An 18,244-nucleotide genomic window follows, 5' to 3' on the forward strand; every position below is an offset into this window, starting at 1 on the left:
GGTTACCTCTTTCCCATTCTTATCCACAGCTCGTATAACTCTATCTGTGGCTAATTCGTACAGCAACTGGCCATTGTCCGTAATGTCCGGATCCACAGCTATGAGGTTATGTAGCACGGTCCCAACATCGGCATCTGCGGAGACTTCAGCCCGTTGCACGCTCGGAGTGAAGTTAGGCTTCTTGTCGTTTACGTTGATTACGTGCACGGTCAGTTCAGTTGTGCCGGTCATACTTGGTATGCCTAAAGGTAATAAATAAATACAATAAAATATGCCTTTATAGCTGTACTAAAAAAGTAATTAGTGTTATTATGTAACATTATTAGTTATTCTGTGATTTGAATATTTTCTACCAAATTGAATGTACGTAACAGGTTTCACGCAACAGATGCACGTGGTACATTAAAGACCATGTTTAGTCTTGTGAAAATAAATAAAATGTCACGTGTCTCAAACGGTGAAGAAAAACACCGTGAGGAAATCTGCATACCAGAGAATTTTCTTAATTCTATGTGTATGTGAAGTTTGCCAATCCGCATCGGGCCAGCGTGGTGGACTATTGGCCTAACCCCTCTTCATACTGAGAGGAGACTCCAGCTCAGCAGTGAGACGAATATGGGTTGACAATGATGATGATGATGATTAGTCGTGTGGCTACGGGAGTACAAGAAACGCGTGATAAAATAATGTTATAAATAAGTCATAAAGAAGTTTCCTAATATGCCACCAACTGGCAGAGCAGCGTGCTAGGTCTAAGCATCTATATGTGATTTATGTTGCACTCTGGTTAGGGTTAGTTTTAATACATATGTTGTAGAATAATAAATAAAATAATTAATTAATATCCATTCTGTTAGAAGGACAAAAGATCTAATCCTGTAGTTGGCTGTTAAAAGGCTCATAAGGATGATTTAGTATTATGTAGAAACTCATCAATATAGGCGCAGAACTTTGGACACCTGTTTAAAATAAATATTTTTGTATTATCTAATATCATAATACAAAAATAGTCGAAAAATTGGCACCTGAAGAAGTATTTTAACGCTTAAGCGATATATTTTGACTTACCCATGTCAGTAGCTATGATCTGTATCCGGTAAGTGTTGCGTCTATCGTAGTCCAGCTTGGAGCCCACCGCCACTACTCCGGTCACGTTGTCTATAGTAAAGGAGTCCAAAGCGCCTTTCTGTATGCCGTATTTGATTTCTGCGTTGACTCCACTGTCAAGGTCAGATGCTCTCACTGCAGCCACTTCCGTACCTGGTAATGATATGAAGATTACTAGACAGATTCCTGTCCAACACTCGCAAAGGGAAAAGATTTTTGAATCCGCAAGCTTGATATAAAAAAGTAAGTATGTATAGCTCAGTGGATATGACCTCTGCCAACGATTCGGAGGGCGTAGGTTCGAATCCCATCCGGTGCATGCGCCTCAAACTTTTCAAAAACTAAATATAAAGTGTCTCAAACGGTGAAGGAAAATTATCGTGAGGAAACCTGTATACATGAAAATTTTCTCAATTCTATACATGTGTGAAGGTTGCCAATTCGCATTGTGCCAGCGTCGTTCGCATTGTGCCAGCGTCGTCGCCAGTCTAACCTCTCTCATTCTGAGAACAGGCTCGTGCTCAACATGGGTTGTCAATGATGAAGGTCAATATAATTACCAATAGCCGCATCTTCAGCAATGCTGGCGTCGTATTTGTCGGTGTCGAACGCTGGCGCGTGGTTGTTGACGTCACGGATGGTGATCTCCACTTTGCACGTTGCGTTGTGAACGCCATCTGTTGCCTTTACATGGAAACGAAAAGTGGAATAAGTACTTGGAAGCATCAACTGACTTTCTGCGGGGCAATCTATCGAATATGACCCTGCCTCAGCGGAGATTAGCGAGGAATTCCACCAGGGTCTAGAAATCTGCGCAGGGGTCAGAAATTGACAACAATCCGACACATAGGCCAAGATGGCTCTGATTCTGTCATTTCAGCGTTTAAAATCGTACTACCCTACTAATAAACGCGAAAGTTTGTATGGATGTTTGTTACTCTTTAACGCCGCAACTACTGCATACACGATTTGGCTGAAATTTGGAATATAAATAGATTTTGCTCTAGATTAAAGCATAGGCTACTTTTCATCCCGGAAAGGTTTCCGAGGGATTAGTGAAAAACTAAATTGCACGCGGACAAGCCGCGGAAGTATAGTATCAAATAAAAATATTATTTTTTTATTTCAATTAGGTCTAGTTTACAAGCACTTTTGATGATGATGTCATGATTTAAAGGTGGTAATTAAAGGCGAAAACCTTAAATTGAAGCGAATTATGAAACATAAAAATTAAAATTTTACTATTTACTACTAATAAATATAACCTTTACTTACGACGATAGTTAGCACAATGCGATTGTCGTCTGTAGAATTCAAAATGGCGCCGCCTCTGACGGAGATCTTGCCGGTCACCGGCTCGATCCAGAACGGAGAGTCTGGAGGGTAGGCGATAGAGTAGCGAATGTCTGATGTGGTGTCGACATCGCGCGCTTGGACCTGTGTGCAATCAAAACATTAGCATATTTATTAGAAAATAAAATAAAAATCCGTTACCATCAATCAGTAACAAATAATTAAAGGCTAGAGTTTTCTTTTAAGAGTTGTACACTCCTGTGACAGAAGGCTGAAGACGCAGAGAAGGAAGGAAGAATACAGGGTATTTGATTGGGGAGGTTACGGTAGTGTTTTTTTTTTATTCTTTACATGTTTGACCTTGACTGCAACCTCACCTAACGATTACTCCAAGAATATGTTAACTGCATCGACGGCTTAAAGTGCTGTGGTGCAAGGGTACATCAGACGATTGCGAATTCTAATTGTTTTCTCTAGTTCAAGTCTTATTGCATGAAATTATATAAGTAGATATACTATGAAACATCACATAGATATCCAGTCTGGGTTTTAAAAATATCTCTCTATTATAATGAAGTCGGTTAAAAACTCACTTTGTTTTATAATCTTGCACTTTTAAAACACCTATTTGCAAACAAAAAATGTAAGCCCGCCACCATCTTTGACTCATCATTATTTATTATCAGATGAGATCGCAGTCAAAGGCTAACTTGTTATTAAATAAACAAAAGTCACAGATATTAACAGTTGGAGAGAGGCATTACACTATAGCCACTTGAACGCCTGTGGGACATATGTATGCCCGGTAGAAAATAAATAAATAAAAGTCAAAGTTTAATATTTTTTATTAAAAGTAGATATTTGTTGGCGGTTTAAATACAACGGTAAAGTTGTTCTCTATATTCTTCCCCGCACGATGTGGTATTTTATTTTCAAATACGTGCGATACTTAAGTCGTCGTAACGTTTTTAGTTGGTCGGCATCTGTCGAATTTTGGTAATTTTTGGCGATTTTTGGGGGGCAGGGCTTATAGGGGCGGGGCTTATCTGGTTGATATCATGGGCGTACCAATAACTATGTCTAGTGTAGTTACCAATAGTTCAGGTTCAAACTTGACGGCGTCTTCGTCGATGGATGCGCGGTACACCGGCGTGACGAACACGGGCGGGTTGTCGTTGGAGTCCGTCAGCGAGATCTGCAGCGACACCACGGTCATCTGACCCGCTCCGTCGTCATCTGTAGCCTTGAAACAACAGTAATCATATTGAAAATAACACAAAATCGAATCAAACGGGAGAAAAGATTCCACAAAACGAGAAAATACTTCCTATTGGTAGATTTAGATCCTGGCTAGGTTATTATCGGCAAAGACGTGCCGCCAAGCAATTTAACGTTTCATTATGACACACATACAAACTCACGGTACTTTTATAATAAGAGCGCCGAAGAAAGTACTTATAAATTCTACTTCTAACTCCTGTATAAGCATCATGATATACCTTTTGATTAATTAAAAATTTTCTATCATTTCAGGCAAAACCCGAAACATAAAAATGTACTAAAACCCAAAGTTTATGAAATAAAATATGCTTAAGTATCAAAATCGGCAAATAAATAATTGATTAATACCATCAGATCAATTACCTTATATTGTAAGAAGTAATCCTTCCTCGTCTCGTAGTCCAGGCACGGCGCTTGTCCCGGCGTGGCGCACGGCGCCACCGTGATCACTCCACTACGATTATCCACACTGAACAGTTCAGCGCCGTTGCCGGAGAGATGGTACACTATGCCTTCTGTGCCGAATCTGGAACAAGTTCGTTGACGGTCCAGAAGTGTTCATGTTAATGTGCGTGAAGAATTATGTCACACAACAACTTGGAAAGGGATCTTCACCATATCGCTTTGGTTCGTGACCTTGTCCTCAGGCAAGAACATTTCGTTACAACCGCAATAAGTGTTTTGAGTTGTCGATGACACCGTCACGCTCGCTTTGACTGAAGTAGATATTACCTTCTAGTGTGGCATCAGTGGTTCTAATGGCGGCGACTCTGGTTCCGGTGGGCGCAGCCTCGGCAACAGATGTCGAATACGGGCTGTCCGCAAACTGCGGCGCGTTGTCGTTCACGTCGGTGAGAGACACCGTCACGCTCGCTTTGACTGAAGTAGATATTACCTTCCAGTGTCTCTGATGGCGGCGACCCTGGTCCCGGCGTTCGCAAACTGCGGCGCTGAAGTAAACGATACCGTCACGCTAGCTTTGACTGAAGTAGATATTACCTTCCAGTGTCTCTGTCAGTGGCTCTGATGGCGGCGACCCTAGTCCCGGCGGGCGCGGCCTCGGCGACGGATGTCGAGTACGGGCCGTCCGCAAACTGCGGCGCGTTGTCGTTCACGTCAGTGAGAGACACCGTCACGCTCGCTTTGGACGAAAGGCGCGGCGAGGTGTGCAGCTCCTCAGCTATGACCTAAGGTAGTCAATACTTGCTGAATTAATGTCTAATTACATAAAGGTTTATTGTAACTGACTTCTTTAAGACTTTATAAACCAATTTGCAATTTTAGAAATGACAGTAGATGCGTACACATGAAAATTACTTTTATAAATATACATTTAGTTTTAGTTTTGCTCTGTCAGTAGTCAGTAGGCATAAACAATAGACATTTTTAGCATTGCTAGAAGTGGATACAGGTACGACATGTTTAAATGATAAGTAACCATACTTTTTAACATCCATTAAGGTCACTTTTACCAAGAGAGTAGTATTGTTAAATGAAAAAATGTACCTCTAAAATGAACTTCCTCTGATTGGGATCTTCGTAATCCAAGCTGGAGTTGAGTCGCAAAGTAACAGTGGCACTGCCCGTCGCAGTCGAAGGCTCCACAATGAAGGCACCCATCTCATCCGATAGACGAAGCGAAAACACGGAATTAAGACCCTGAAATATTTTGATGCTAATAATAAATAAATAACCCTTGTTTAAAGTAGTCTCTCGTAATAACCTTGTTGACTATTACGAGATAAGAGAAGATTAGCTGTGTCAGCGTGTGGAGCGTTAGCAAACTTCGCAAAATACTCTCAAGACTCTTTTTCATTAGTTTAGTTTAACTCAATCATTACCCAATTGGGTGCAGGTTTGTTTTTACCATCTAAAATGATCCCTTTTAAAAACAACCATAAAGCATATACAACGTACCAAATCAGTATCAGTGGATAGTAGTGATCACCATAATATCCAGGTCGGACATCTAAGTGGAAATGTGTAAGTAATATTGATCAGATTGATCAGTAATGGTTCTCGCATTATTAGCTTTGTGGCTATCTTTTGTTAGTCTCTAGAGAAAGATTGCTACAAAGTGATGTTTTCTTAGAAATCTTTAACGGTGTTTTACGAAAGATTGACAGCATTTCATAAACTTCACGCCGAGAAAAGTATTTAAAAAAGTTCCATACTTGGATGGTTGAGGGTTGGGACCCTTGAAACCTGCCACCTGCAAGTCATCATGGTGATGGTGACAGTGACCGGGGTACGTACCACATCAGTGTCAGTGACCACCATGTCCAGGTTCGGCAGCGGAGTGCCGAAGGGCAGGCTCTCCGGCAGCTCCACGCTGTACTCGCGCCGGTTAAACCGCGGCGGCTCGTCGTTGACGTCCTTGATGGTGATGGTGACAGTGGCCAGGGTGGACGTCAGGTCGGATACCACCGGGACACCGTTCACTATTTCACTGGCCTGGAAAAGTTAGTAATAGTGTTTTAACAGGAATCACTTTGAAATAAGAAAGCAAAGGAAAGGAAAGGAAAGGAAAGAAGAGGAGAGGAGAGGAGAAGAGAGAAGAAAAGAGAGGAGAAGAGAAGCGCAGCATAATCGTTATGTGTTCTCAGAACACAATAATCTATTTTATACTCGTATCTAACAAAATGGTAGCAAATCCACCAATCGAGCACTAGAAGCACCAGGTCAGTTTATTATTTCAACGGCCCATTACATGGTAAAGCCTCCCTCTTTATTGAAGAAGGGGTGTGGGGGATGTGTGTTAAAGTTATAAGGTTTAACGACACTTACCCTAACAGTAAGGTTCAGAGGTGAAGATGGATCAGCGAGAGCTTCTCTATCTAAAGGCTTCGCCGTTTTTAGTTCACCCGAGTCGCTGTCCAACCAGAAGAAATCGAGAGGATCTGTAAATATGAAAATCCAAGTGAGTCGCCATTCTAACATCTTGGGACAATCCATCGGTTCTACGAAATTCATGGCCCACCCATGGCCACTTCAGCTTCAGGACGTCTTGAGCTAGTTTGGTAGCACAGACATACTCCGAGCATAGCCTCATCTTCGACTGTGTGACTTTGAACCTCCTTATGAGGCTCATTGTTAACGACCAAGTCTCGGAACAGGTCATCACGCACTGTTAGAAGTAATCCCAAAGTACGAGTACATACTAGTGATGAGCTCTAGGTTAACGTGCCTGGGTTACACCTGGTCCGAGTTATCAAATAGTGGATTCCAGGGTGTAATAAGGATGGGGCCCTGACTCTGAATTGGACTATAAATTAGGCTGATGATAAAGACTGTGGTGTTTGGCAGTCTTTACAACGGATCTATATCCAGCCTTTCTTAAGGAAATACAAACAACAGTTTTAAGCTACTGTATGCTACAGGCAATCAGTGCACTTTATAAATAAATCACTTTATAACATCGCATCATTCCTTTATATCAATATACCAAACATATTAAACTTTTATGGCGATACCCAATCAATAATGTCCAAAAAGTACATACTAGTAATGAGCTCCAGTTTGACGTCCCTGGGTTGTGCCCGATCAGCATCCCTGGCCTTGATGACCAGTGCCACGGTTCCGACCGGTGCATCCTCCGACAGAGAGCCGCTGAGTGCGCCGCTGAATGTTGGCGGACTATTCTGCACGTCTACTACTTTGACTTCTACGTGCGCTGTGGAATTTAGCGCACCGTCCTGGAAAAGGAGCGAAATTGTGTTTCATTTTTAATTCCTGGCCATTGACCTCTTGTAATAAAAGGACGCATAATCATGTAGAAATTTTCAGTTAAAATATGGCCAATTTTGCGTTGACAGTTTTAGAATTATTGGTAAAGAAAATTATACATAAAGGCTTCTAAATAAAGTACAATATTCAATAAAATCCCAAATTCAGAGCAAATTCAACCTTAACAATTGAGTTTAAGGTTGAATTTGCAAATGCTAGAATAGACTAGAATTGAGTACGTCATCAACCCATATTCGGCTCACTGCTGAGCTCGAGTCTTCTCTCAGAATGAGAGGGGTAAGGTCATTGGCATAAGGGATTGGCAGACTTCACACACGCAGAGAATTAAGATAATTCTCTGGTATGCAGGTTTCCTCACGATGTTTTCCTTCACCGATTGAGACACGTGATATTTAATTTCTTAAAATGCACACAACTGAAAAGTTGGAGGTGCATGCCCCGGACCGGATTCGAACCCACACCCTCCGGAATCGGAGACAGAGGTCATATCCACTGGGCTATCACGGCTCAAATAGAATTGAGTGCCAAAAAGTTGTCCTTGATTGAGGACGTTTTTTGGTCGATGATTGTGCATCCACTTTTTTATTAGGTGATCAATGGCGCCAATTCTAAAACGTTTACAAAAATCCCGTGTCATGGTGTTTGTGGTCGCACTTTTCCGAATCATCTCAACTCAATGTACCTACCTAATTATTTTCTTTTATGGATTTGGTAAGTAAGGAAACAAAACTGTAAAGTATTTTTACATTTTTACCCTTGATCACATATTTTATCGCTTTTATACGGCTTTTTTTCGTTTGCTGGGTCACTTGATTTTCTATTAAAATCAAGTGGTCTGGTGGATATAGGAATATGCTTATTTCATAGTATAGATCAGTTACCGTGGCATATAGTTGGAACTGGTAGAACTGTTTGTCGTTGTAGTCCAACTTCCTCCTCAGCACCAGGGCGCCGCTGTACTGGTTGGCGGTGGACTGCAGACTGACCACGTCGAAGATGTCGCACGCTTCTAGCCACTAGACAATGTCATACAAAATAATATTGTTATTAAAATGTTTATAATACTAATAATTTACCTGCCTAGTACCTGTATAAACTACTATTTATAAACTAAAGTAAGTGACCTAGGGGGACACATTTCTACACAAAACTCACACCACTTCTCATACCTACATAAATACGCCTCCTAGCTTGTCTCCTGGGAAGGCAAGTCGCCGGGCAACCGGCGCTTAGATCGGGTAAGTCGTACGCATTGTGCAAAATTAACCTATAGCAAATATTCTTTGCGGCGAGACAGCGCGCTGTGCAAGCAAGCCGCTGTAGATCGTTGTTTCGACGGGACCCTTAGGTTAGCTATGGGCCCCTGACCGTTTTGTGGTGTTCCGTCGAACCCCGCCAGTACATAGTTTTGGTAGTACACTAGCAAATGCCTTCTACCTGACAAAATCTATTTTAACCCATTATCTGAACTTACGGCAATAAGCTATAGAGCAGTTGTTATTTCCAGTTAAGAGAATACAGGATAGAAACTAAGCATATGAGACAAAGTTATATAGAGCTATAGAGCAAAGTTATAGAGCTTTAAACTATTTAGTCTAATAGACTTCGAACGCCGCATCATGTCCAATAATAAATAAGCGATAATAGGTACCTATATAGAAATGTATGTTTCTCCGCATGATCGAATCAGAAATGAGGAGATCCGTAGACGAACCATAGTCACTGACATAGCTCAGTGAGTCGCAAAGCTGACAATGGGCAGGCCACAAAGTTCGAAGAGACAATGGACATTGGAGTCCAAAGGTGCTGGAATGGCGACCTCGCAGCGCAGCGCAAGTCAAAAAAAACAGCACAGGCAAATAAAATCGGTGTAAGCTTTAATTTCACGCGACTACTTCTTAGAAGATCTGTAAAACACGAATATCTCACCATAAACCGTTTAGAAGACAATAACCAATTTTCGGTTAAAATCCCAGACGGCTTGACTTTTGCCTTCAATAATTATTGTCATATTTTACTCAAAACCTTGACAAATCATATAATTGGACTACGTAAATATTCCTCATGAATCACTTTATCTTTTGACGGAAACCGCATGAAAATCCATTCTCGAATTTATCGCGAATATACAGATAGACATAATTATGTAGATTATCAACTAATAGTAAAAGATGATTCATGCTAAACGAGTGCCCAGGCCGGCTCAAACGAGGCACGAATTCGAACTTTATTGGCTATATTTAAAAACATGGATTAGGATTTAAACATCAAGTTTCTTCAAAGTAAAGTGGACTAAATTCCTACTACGTAAAGTTTACTTTACTTTGAAAAAAAAAGCTAAATTTAAATTTTATTAAATTTTTTAATAGTGCCGTTAATGCAGTTCATAATTTATTACATTTGAACACCAAGCGATATTAACAACTATACGGGAACTACTAAGGTAAAACTGCGAGGTACAAAGAAAAATATAATCTTTTTTATTTAAATATTTTTAACACTCTCCTACTCTGCTTGTGTTGTTCTCCCTGCCCAGCCAAATTAAATATTATTCTTTAAGCAGGTTAAAAGCATATTTTTCCTCTCGCACCGACTTCTACTGCATATAAACTAACATAGCCATAGTTAATATATATTTTATATAATACAAATTGAAACGTACCTTAAATAGTTTAATAGTATTGGATAGAAGCAGGCGTTACTTTGCGGAAGTTCAAAAAAAAGTCAAAATTTTTTTGCAATTGCACGTTGTAGAGTCAACATCTCCTGAGGATGCTCCGGTTTCGGGGTGAAACGTACGTAGAGAGTATTTTGTCGGACCTGGGTGACGTTGTCGCATGGGTTCGTCGACTTTTCGCGGATGATAGCAAAATAAATAAATCATTATATAGTTTAATAGTGTTTACCTGATCGTTAGGTAGGCAGCCAACTTCCAAGCTATCTCCAACAGAGTCTTTGTCTTCCACTTCTATGTGGCTCAAAATAGTTCTACCTATCTCTTCGTCTTCAGGCACATCTACTTCATAAGGACTCTGGAATACATCATAAAGAATCATCATCACAATCGTAAAGGACTTTATATTACACTTAAATCATTATAATATTAATCACCTTTAATATATAAATGGGATTTATAGATTATGTTTATTAACGACCTCTAGCCAAAGGGCACGTCAATTCTCTTTCTACGATCGCTATCGCTTCGAAAACTAGAAAAAGATATGGGAATGACAGATCTTGATCACGTGAACTATCGATAGCAAATGTGATTCCCATACATCTTTCTAGTTTTCAAAGCGTTAGCGATCGTAGAAAGAGAATCGACGTGCCATTTAGATAGGGCAGTAGCCGGCTCACGAGATGGTAAGTGGACCATCAACTATAGAACACCTATAAGCAACTTCGCAGAACTGCAAGGAACACGTCCCAGAAAGAGCTTGCATTGTGTCCTTCAATTTCAGTAGGTGTTAAGCCTCGTATGCCTGCATTACACCGGCAACCATACCCTTTAGACTAGAATAGACAGCAATGCTGCCTGGCAGCAGACATAAACGTGTCATAAATACTGTCCTTGGACGATCTCTGGCACAAAGTTTTACAAATTGACGTCAGTTTTAAACCAAATTTAAAAAGATTTCCAAAAGAAGTAACCTATACTTACATTCTTAAATATAGGCGGGTTGTCATTCTCATCTAAAACGATGACAGTGACTGATTGTGTCTGCAGGAGGTTATCCGATTCGATAGGATGGATGTTTTCTATCGATACTAAGAACTTTATGGTGTCTTCTTTCTGGAATATTGTAAAAATACGATTAATAAAGCTTAAAAGCAATAAATTGCTTGCGTTTTTCGTGATTTTATAAAAGCTGAAACCTCTCTAACCTACGCTCCTTACATATGAAAGTAAGGGATCACACGAACGGCAACTCTACCGACGACAGAGAGACTAGAGAGACAACTACGGGGGCTTGACTGCGATTACTATGGGAAGTTCAAGGGTTCAGACAATTTTATACAATTTGCTCAGCATATCACGAGAATGTCCCATATTATGACCCTAGTCGCCAGTTACTTAGCTATGCATCTGTGGCAAACCTTCCAGAAACTATAATCTGTAAAGAAATTTTAATGTCTCTAGCAAAGTGCTGTCACGAGACTATCAGACTAGCTAAGTGTTTGGCGAATCATATTTCATCAACATCATATCAGAGGATGGACGTCCACTGCAGGAAATAGGCTTTGGGTTGCGAATGGCGACATGATTTTTCATGATATCCCGAAGAATATGGTATGTCGAAAATTATGCAATTTAAGGTATCAGGTAATCTGAGGTTTTACTGATAGTGGTCATGGCTTATTCACGGACCCCGGAATGGTTATAACGCCAAGTTCAGAATGCTAAGGTCAAGTTTCTTGGAATTATTTAGAACATTAGTCGAACTTTATGCAGTTTAAGGTATCGTGTAATCTGAGGTTTTACAGATAGAGGTCATGGCTTATTCACGGACCCCGGAATGGTTATAACGCCAAGTTCAGAATGTTAAGGTTAAGTTACTATTTCTTGGAATTATTTAGAACATTAAATGTACCTCTCTATCTAATGGCTGCACTAAGGTAACTTCTCCGGTTGTAGGATTGACTGAGAACTTGTCTGTGCCCACTAATCCATACCTTAACTGAAACAAAATACAAATTAAGTATACTTAATATATATCGTCATTACAAGCCTATTTTAACGGTCTACTATAGGTCAGGCCTTCCTCTTTGTAGAAGACGGGATACAGAGTTTATAGCCAGCCTTGGAGCACATAGGATGACAATGTTAAACTATTTTAAGATCACTATCAGATATTAATGATAATGATCAGGATCGTCGGCTACGGCTTAACGTGCTCTCCAAGGTACGGGATTTTAATACCACCAACTTCCTAACTCCGGGCTGAGAATTGATAATGAAAATTTCTTAGAAGAAAAACTCAGTATTTTTTACCCAGGATTCGAACCTAGGACCTCATGTTCCGAAACCTCTGAACCAACGAGGCAGCCACGAGCCTCTTTAATAAAACAAAAATAGTATTATGAAGCAGCTACTAACTGGCAACCCCTCAGGATCAGTCCCCTGCAGCGTGTACACGAGCTGCCCGACCGGCGTGCTCTCCGACAGCGCCAGGTTGTCCATGTCCTGGCTGAACACCGGCAACTTGTTGGCTGAACCTGGAACAGGTAACAAACATAACTGAAATTAGGTATTTTGCCTTGATAATGGCGTGGCTTGTTATCATCCTACCAAAAGAAGGCAAAGACGTAGTTCGTAGTTCCTGTAAGATGCCGAGTCATCATCATCATCATCACATCAGCCAATGGACGTCCATTGCAGGACATAGGGCCCTTTTGTAGGGACTTCCAAACATCACGATCCTGAGCCGCCTGCATCCAGCGAATCCCTGCGACTCGCTTGATGTCGTCTGTCCAACTGGTGAGGGGTCGACCAACACTGCGCTGTAGTGCGAGGTCGTCATTTCAGCACCTTGGGACCCAACGTCCATTGGCTCTTCGAAATATGTGCCTCGCCCCTTGCCACTTCAGCTTCAGATGCCGAGTAAAAAACTCATAAGGTAGAACTAACTTGTACTTCTGAAATTAGGAACTTTTGCCTTGCTGATGGCGTGGCGATGGCGACCAAAAGAAGGCAAAGACGCCAAGCGATTTAGCCTTCCTGTACGATGCCGAGTAAGAAAGTCAAAGGTATGGGTAGATTTAACTTGTACCTCTTCCATCATAGACTGCATCGTCACTTAAAATGAGGTCAACATCAACAGTAAAAAACATCTGGTTAGTAACAACTTTTGTTACACTACCCTCCTCCCAACTTGTATCAATAACGAGGTTATTAAAAGATATTACTAACCAGCTGTTTTTTTTAATGTTGAATAATTAGCTTTATAACTTAACAGCCACAATGCTCGTTCCGACGCTTAGAAAGTTTCATTTGCTGGTAACTCAGTTAGCTACCAGAATCAAGAATTTTCGTAAATAAAAAGTTGATCTTGTTAGTAATCAGGTGTAAAAAATGTTCTACGGATCCCTGAATATAACAGTTAGGTACTTATAAGATGTAGGTACTATGTTCCTACAGTTTCCAAGAAAAATCGGTCCTGTAGTTTCACATATATATATATATAGATAAAAGAAATGAGATGATAGAAGAGATCTTCATTTTCTTGAAAGTTAGTTGAAATATTTGACAGGAAATACTGGATAGTAAAAGAAATACAGAACGCAGTAACTAAGGCCGCTTTATCTATTAAAGTGTTTCCTTTAAAACACAACTTAATGTATGCTCTTTATATAGGTAGTGATGTGTTAATTACCTTTTCTATACGCTCTTTGTTCTCCCATGAACGGCATTTAGCAACTTTTACTTTTAAAAATTCAACCTATTGGAATTGATAGCGATAATCATTCCTCGCTTACTCTGAGGAAAACCTAATATAATTTCACGAAAGGGTTTTTCATCATCATCATTATCAACCCATCAACCCATACTCGGCTTACTGTTGAGCTCGAGTCTCCTCTCAGAATAAGAGGGTTTAGGCCAATAGTCCACCGCTGGCCCGATGCGGATTAGCAGACTTGACACACGCAGAGAATTGAGGAAATTCCCTGGTATGCAGGTTTCCTCGCGATGTTTTTCCTTCACCGTTTGAGACACGTGATATTTAAATTCTAAAAATGCACACAACTGAAAGTTGAGAACCCACACCCTCCGAAAACAGAGGCAGAGGTCATATCCACTGGGCTATCACGGGCGAAAGCGTTTTTATAAAAATATAAATAGTGTCGTATTTGTTGATTAGTGTCATTGGATAAATGGAAGAAAGATTAATTTAGAATTCAGAAATTTTTGGGGTTGAAAATCTAGCCATGCCTACCAACCCGCATTTGAACTGTATCTGAGTAAAGATTAATATTATATATGTATACTGTGACTGTATGGTGAAGCACTATCTCCTATTATAGTAGGGGAGCCGAAAAGGGGATTTTTGCAGTTACTTAAGCGCGTCAGATGAACATAAGGGAATATACCTAGCACGTTGTTGTACCTCCACTAAGTATAAGCCCTTAATATTGGTTACCCACCAATATTAAGGGCGTCTAGGGCATCCAAAAAAAAAACTAGCCTCAGAAATACTTAATCAGCACGTCAGATTAAGATGAGGTAGGTGAGTTGATAGCTAAAAAGGTGTACATTTCGGAAATCTGATGATTTCCGCGTAACGTAATGGAATGGGAGGGTTCCAAAGTTACAAAATAAAATCCCTATATTTCTGTTATCTATTCACGAGCGCGGTTAATTTTTTACTTATTTTGAATGAAATAATCTCCTGAATAAACGCTCATGTTTTCTGATGATTTCAGTAAGCCAAAGTAATAACAATTGTCTTTAAAGTCTGTAGTTTTTTCCCCACCGCTGAAAGCGAAAAAAGTATATACTAACCATTTATTCTTTCTATCATTTAATCTACCAAATCTAATTGATTCCAATGACGCTGTAGTAACTGCAAATTTAGCTTCCCGGGCTCCCCTACTATTCGGAAGGCCTGGCTCTATACTCTATAGTGAGTTGATAAAATAATTCAACTATAAAAGTTAAAGTGAAAGGAATGAAAATAAGACGACATTTAAGTTCCTACGACGTAAAAAACTATTGACCATGTTACCAAATATTCCGATATCTTTGCAAGCAGCGTGGAATCGATTTTTGCGAAAAGTCTATGCTCATCGTGAAATCAAAAGAAGGTAAGTATACAAATTACATTTCATCAATGATGATGAAAGACAGCTCTGATTTCAAATGGATCAATGAAGCAACGGACTGGTATGAGACATTATGAGTTGTGACATCTTGCAACTGCTTCTTCGACTTTCCGTTTGCGGGAAATTCTATTTTTCCCGCAGAAACAATGGATTTTTCCGGTAGTAATAGTTAATCGAGAGTATAATCGAAATATTTCACCCAAATCGGTTTAGTAGTTGCGGCGTGAAGGCGTAAAAGACATAGAACTTGACGGCCTAAGACGGAGATCCTAGGTTCAATCCCGACTGGGAATTCCAAGTAGTCAGTTTAGGGTTTTATATTTTTTTAATTGACTCGGGTCTGGTTCGGTGGTCGATATCAGCCGTGACTTGTTACTACCGACAAAAACTTAGACCTCTTCCAAATTAGCCATCTTAGAGTGCGGAGTGCGTCGTCACTTAACATCAGGTGTGATCGCAGTACGTATCATTAAAAAAAAAAAAATGCTGAAAGTTCGCTGATTCTTCCATGATGTATACTAACTAAGAATGGAGTTTGGATTAGGGTTAGTTTTGGGATGAAGAAATAATAAACCATGCAAAGCATATATCTACTCGGTACTAACTTTACCAACGTAAATTAACTTACCATGTTGAAAATAGGAGGTAATTGACAGACAGACCACCACTGGGAGCCATCTTGACGCCATGTTGCGTCCTGGAAAAAGAAAAATTATAATTAGGAATAATAAAAAACATAGCTACCTATACAGTAAAATATAGAAAAAAAAAACTGAAAAACGTTGACGATATGACAACTAGGTTTATGCCCATTTGTTGTCTGACATTTTCCTGTAATTTGATTGGTTGGGCATGGTTGAAAGGTTCGTGTAGCCAGAACTTCGTTGTTTTATGAATATTGTCAGCCTTCGCTTCTACCATACATTAGTTTTCAGCGAAGGCTTTCCAGTTTCCACTAAGCTGCGAGTATCTGACTTGGTGTCATCCTATTGTAAATATTTAAAATTCTAACAGGAATTATTTATTGATGTTTATTAAATTATAATGGGCTATTGATATATTATGTTGTAAATATCTTCTAAATGATTGACAGTGATGATGATTGAGATAGTAAACAGAGATACGGGCGCCCATTCAATACTCAATTGGTTCAAGGGCGTACAGATCACATATATGGGTAGACATCAATTTGTGGACCAGGACATAGGTGAGTGTATAAAATATTGCAAATATCAGTATATGTGCGTCTATCCATTCTGTTTACTTTGTTTTTACAAACGCATGATAGTTTTTAACCCCGAGGTTTTATAAGTTTGTGCGTGTACCCGTAACTCTGTTATTCTGTCTATTTAAGTTTTAAGTGTGTGTAAAATCAAAATTTATTTATTTCAAGTAGGCTTAGTTTGCAAGCACTTTTGAAACGTCAGTTCGGAAGGCAGGTAAACTCTCTCTTGTCTGTCTGTCCACGTGCCTTTGTAGCTCTCGAACGGATATACCGCTTTTCATTTGGTTGCTTATTATTATTTTTTTTAATATTTCTTAAAAGAGACTGTTTTAGGCTATGTTTGATGAAAATTGATTCAGCCGTGGTGGAAGAGGGGATGAAGAAACGATAGTAGGTCAATATATTCGCGTGTAATAGGAAGATTTGATTTGTCTATTGGTCCATATATTTGGCCCAGCTTACATAATGCAACACCATTTAAGCTTTTCTGTTACAACTTACAAGTCATATATTTTTTGTTATGGGGAATTTCTGTACCAGACAACTATACAGGACAGGCACAGTAATATTAAGTATAATTACTGTGGTACAGGTCTCAACTAAGTAATAAAATAACAGAGAGGAAATCTGAAAAAAAAAATCTAAACAGTTTATTTTAATTTTTTTCAAGTAAATCAAAATTATTTAAATGCTTCTTCTTGGGTTCCTTTTTGATTATAATAAGTAATCACATTAATACAAAATGTATTGAACAGTATGATGACTCACGAAATTTTCCGGAAATTGATGAATGAACAATTATCTCGTATGAAATTTTTAACTCACGTCAATATAGCGGTTTAAGCACAGAACATAAAACACTTAGGCTGTCAAAAGACACACTTAGGTACTTTACACTTTCAAAACAAACTAAAACAATATATCTTAGTAAATTTGAGTGCAATCAGCTCGGAAAGTAATGAGATACTACGATCAGATACGAGGCGACCCCTCAATTGCTGGGGTCAATTAACGCAAGGTCGGGTAACGTTAGATTTTGTCTTTAATTACCTAATGGACTGTGTCGTGGTTAATTAGTTTACTTCGCAAATTAACTCGTTACAATATTAGTTTATTCATAAAGTTGACAACCTTATTAATATTGTAATTATTTTACAAGTAAACTTTAATTAACTTTCATTTAAGTTGAAGTGTTATTATAATATATATCCATTAAATTAATAAAATTAAAGGAAAAGTTTTAGGACATATTTAAGTAGGTAATAGGTAAGTTATTTAGAAGGAGGTTATTTATTAATTATTATTTTAACATTAATTGTAATAATTATTATTAAATGAAAATATATTACGTACAATATCTTTTGCTCGCTGCTTGTATACCTACCTGCCAATATTTCGTATTCACGCGGCTTTGCGGGCTTAGGATAATTACTAAAATTAAGTGTTATAATATTAAATACAAATATTGCCCCCTGCGAAGTAACCTTTAGTCAGGGCTCAAGATGCATCAAAATACAGACCGTTCCGCCGTTCAAGGCAAAGGATTACTAGTTTCCAACATTAAAATTCAAGTGATCAAATATTGCAGATTTTGCCTATTTAAATAATAATTAAGTAATCATACTTTTGCTTTAAAAATAATCTCCGCGTGCAACTAATCGCAGCCATAAAATGAATAATATTACCTAAAATTTAGAAAAAATAGCTTTGCTCAACGAGCTGAGCTAAAGTGGCGTTGAAAACGGTAATTTACACCAAACCGGCTTTAAG

The 18,244-nt window shown here is 39.1% G+C and overlaps 1 protein-coding gene across 3 annotated transcripts in view; it reads right to left on the reverse strand.

Annotated features, from left to right (window-relative positions):
- Positions 1–18,244, reverse strand: part of LOC112053308 (cadherin-87A) — a 51,050-nt gene that overhangs the window by 16,017 nt on the left and 16,789 nt on the right. For all 3 annotated transcript variants that reach the window (XM_024092699.2, XM_024092698.2, XM_024092695.2), the window contains exons 2-18: positions 15,878–15,946; positions 12,527–12,645; positions 12,021–12,107; positions 11,090–11,221; positions 10,335–10,460; positions 8,310–8,444; positions 7,184–7,376; positions 6,469–6,581; positions 5,938–6,135; positions 5,188–5,340; positions 4,681–4,868; positions 4,045–4,207; positions 3,494–3,643; positions 2,383–2,544; positions 1,668–1,791; positions 1,069–1,260; positions 7–242 (exon numbers count right to left, since the gene is read on the reverse strand). In XM_024092699.2, coding sequence (XP_023948467.2) covers positions 7–242; positions 1,069–1,260; positions 1,668–1,791; positions 2,383–2,544; positions 3,494–3,643; positions 4,045–4,207; positions 4,681–4,868; positions 5,188–5,340; positions 5,938–6,135; positions 6,469–6,581; positions 7,184–7,376; positions 8,310–8,444; positions 10,335–10,460; positions 11,090–11,221; positions 12,021–12,107; positions 12,527–12,645; positions 15,878–15,938 — 2,532 coding nt within the window. In that variant the 5' untranslated portion in view covers positions 15,939–15,946. The remainder of the gene's footprint in view (positions 1–6; positions 243–1,068; positions 1,261–1,667; positions 1,792–2,382; positions 2,545–3,493; positions 3,644–4,044; positions 4,208–4,680; positions 4,869–5,187; positions 5,341–5,937; positions 6,136–6,468; positions 6,582–7,183; positions 7,377–8,309; positions 8,445–10,334; positions 10,461–11,089; positions 11,222–12,020; positions 12,108–12,526; positions 12,646–15,877; positions 15,947–18,244) is intronic.

The sequence above is a fragment of the Bicyclus anynana genome, chromosome 10 (genome assembly GCF_947172395.1).
Source record: "Bicyclus anynana chromosome 10, ilBicAnyn1.1, whole genome shotgun sequence".
Taxonomy (NCBI): Eukaryota; Metazoa; Arthropoda; class Insecta; order Lepidoptera; family Nymphalidae; genus Bicyclus; species Bicyclus anynana.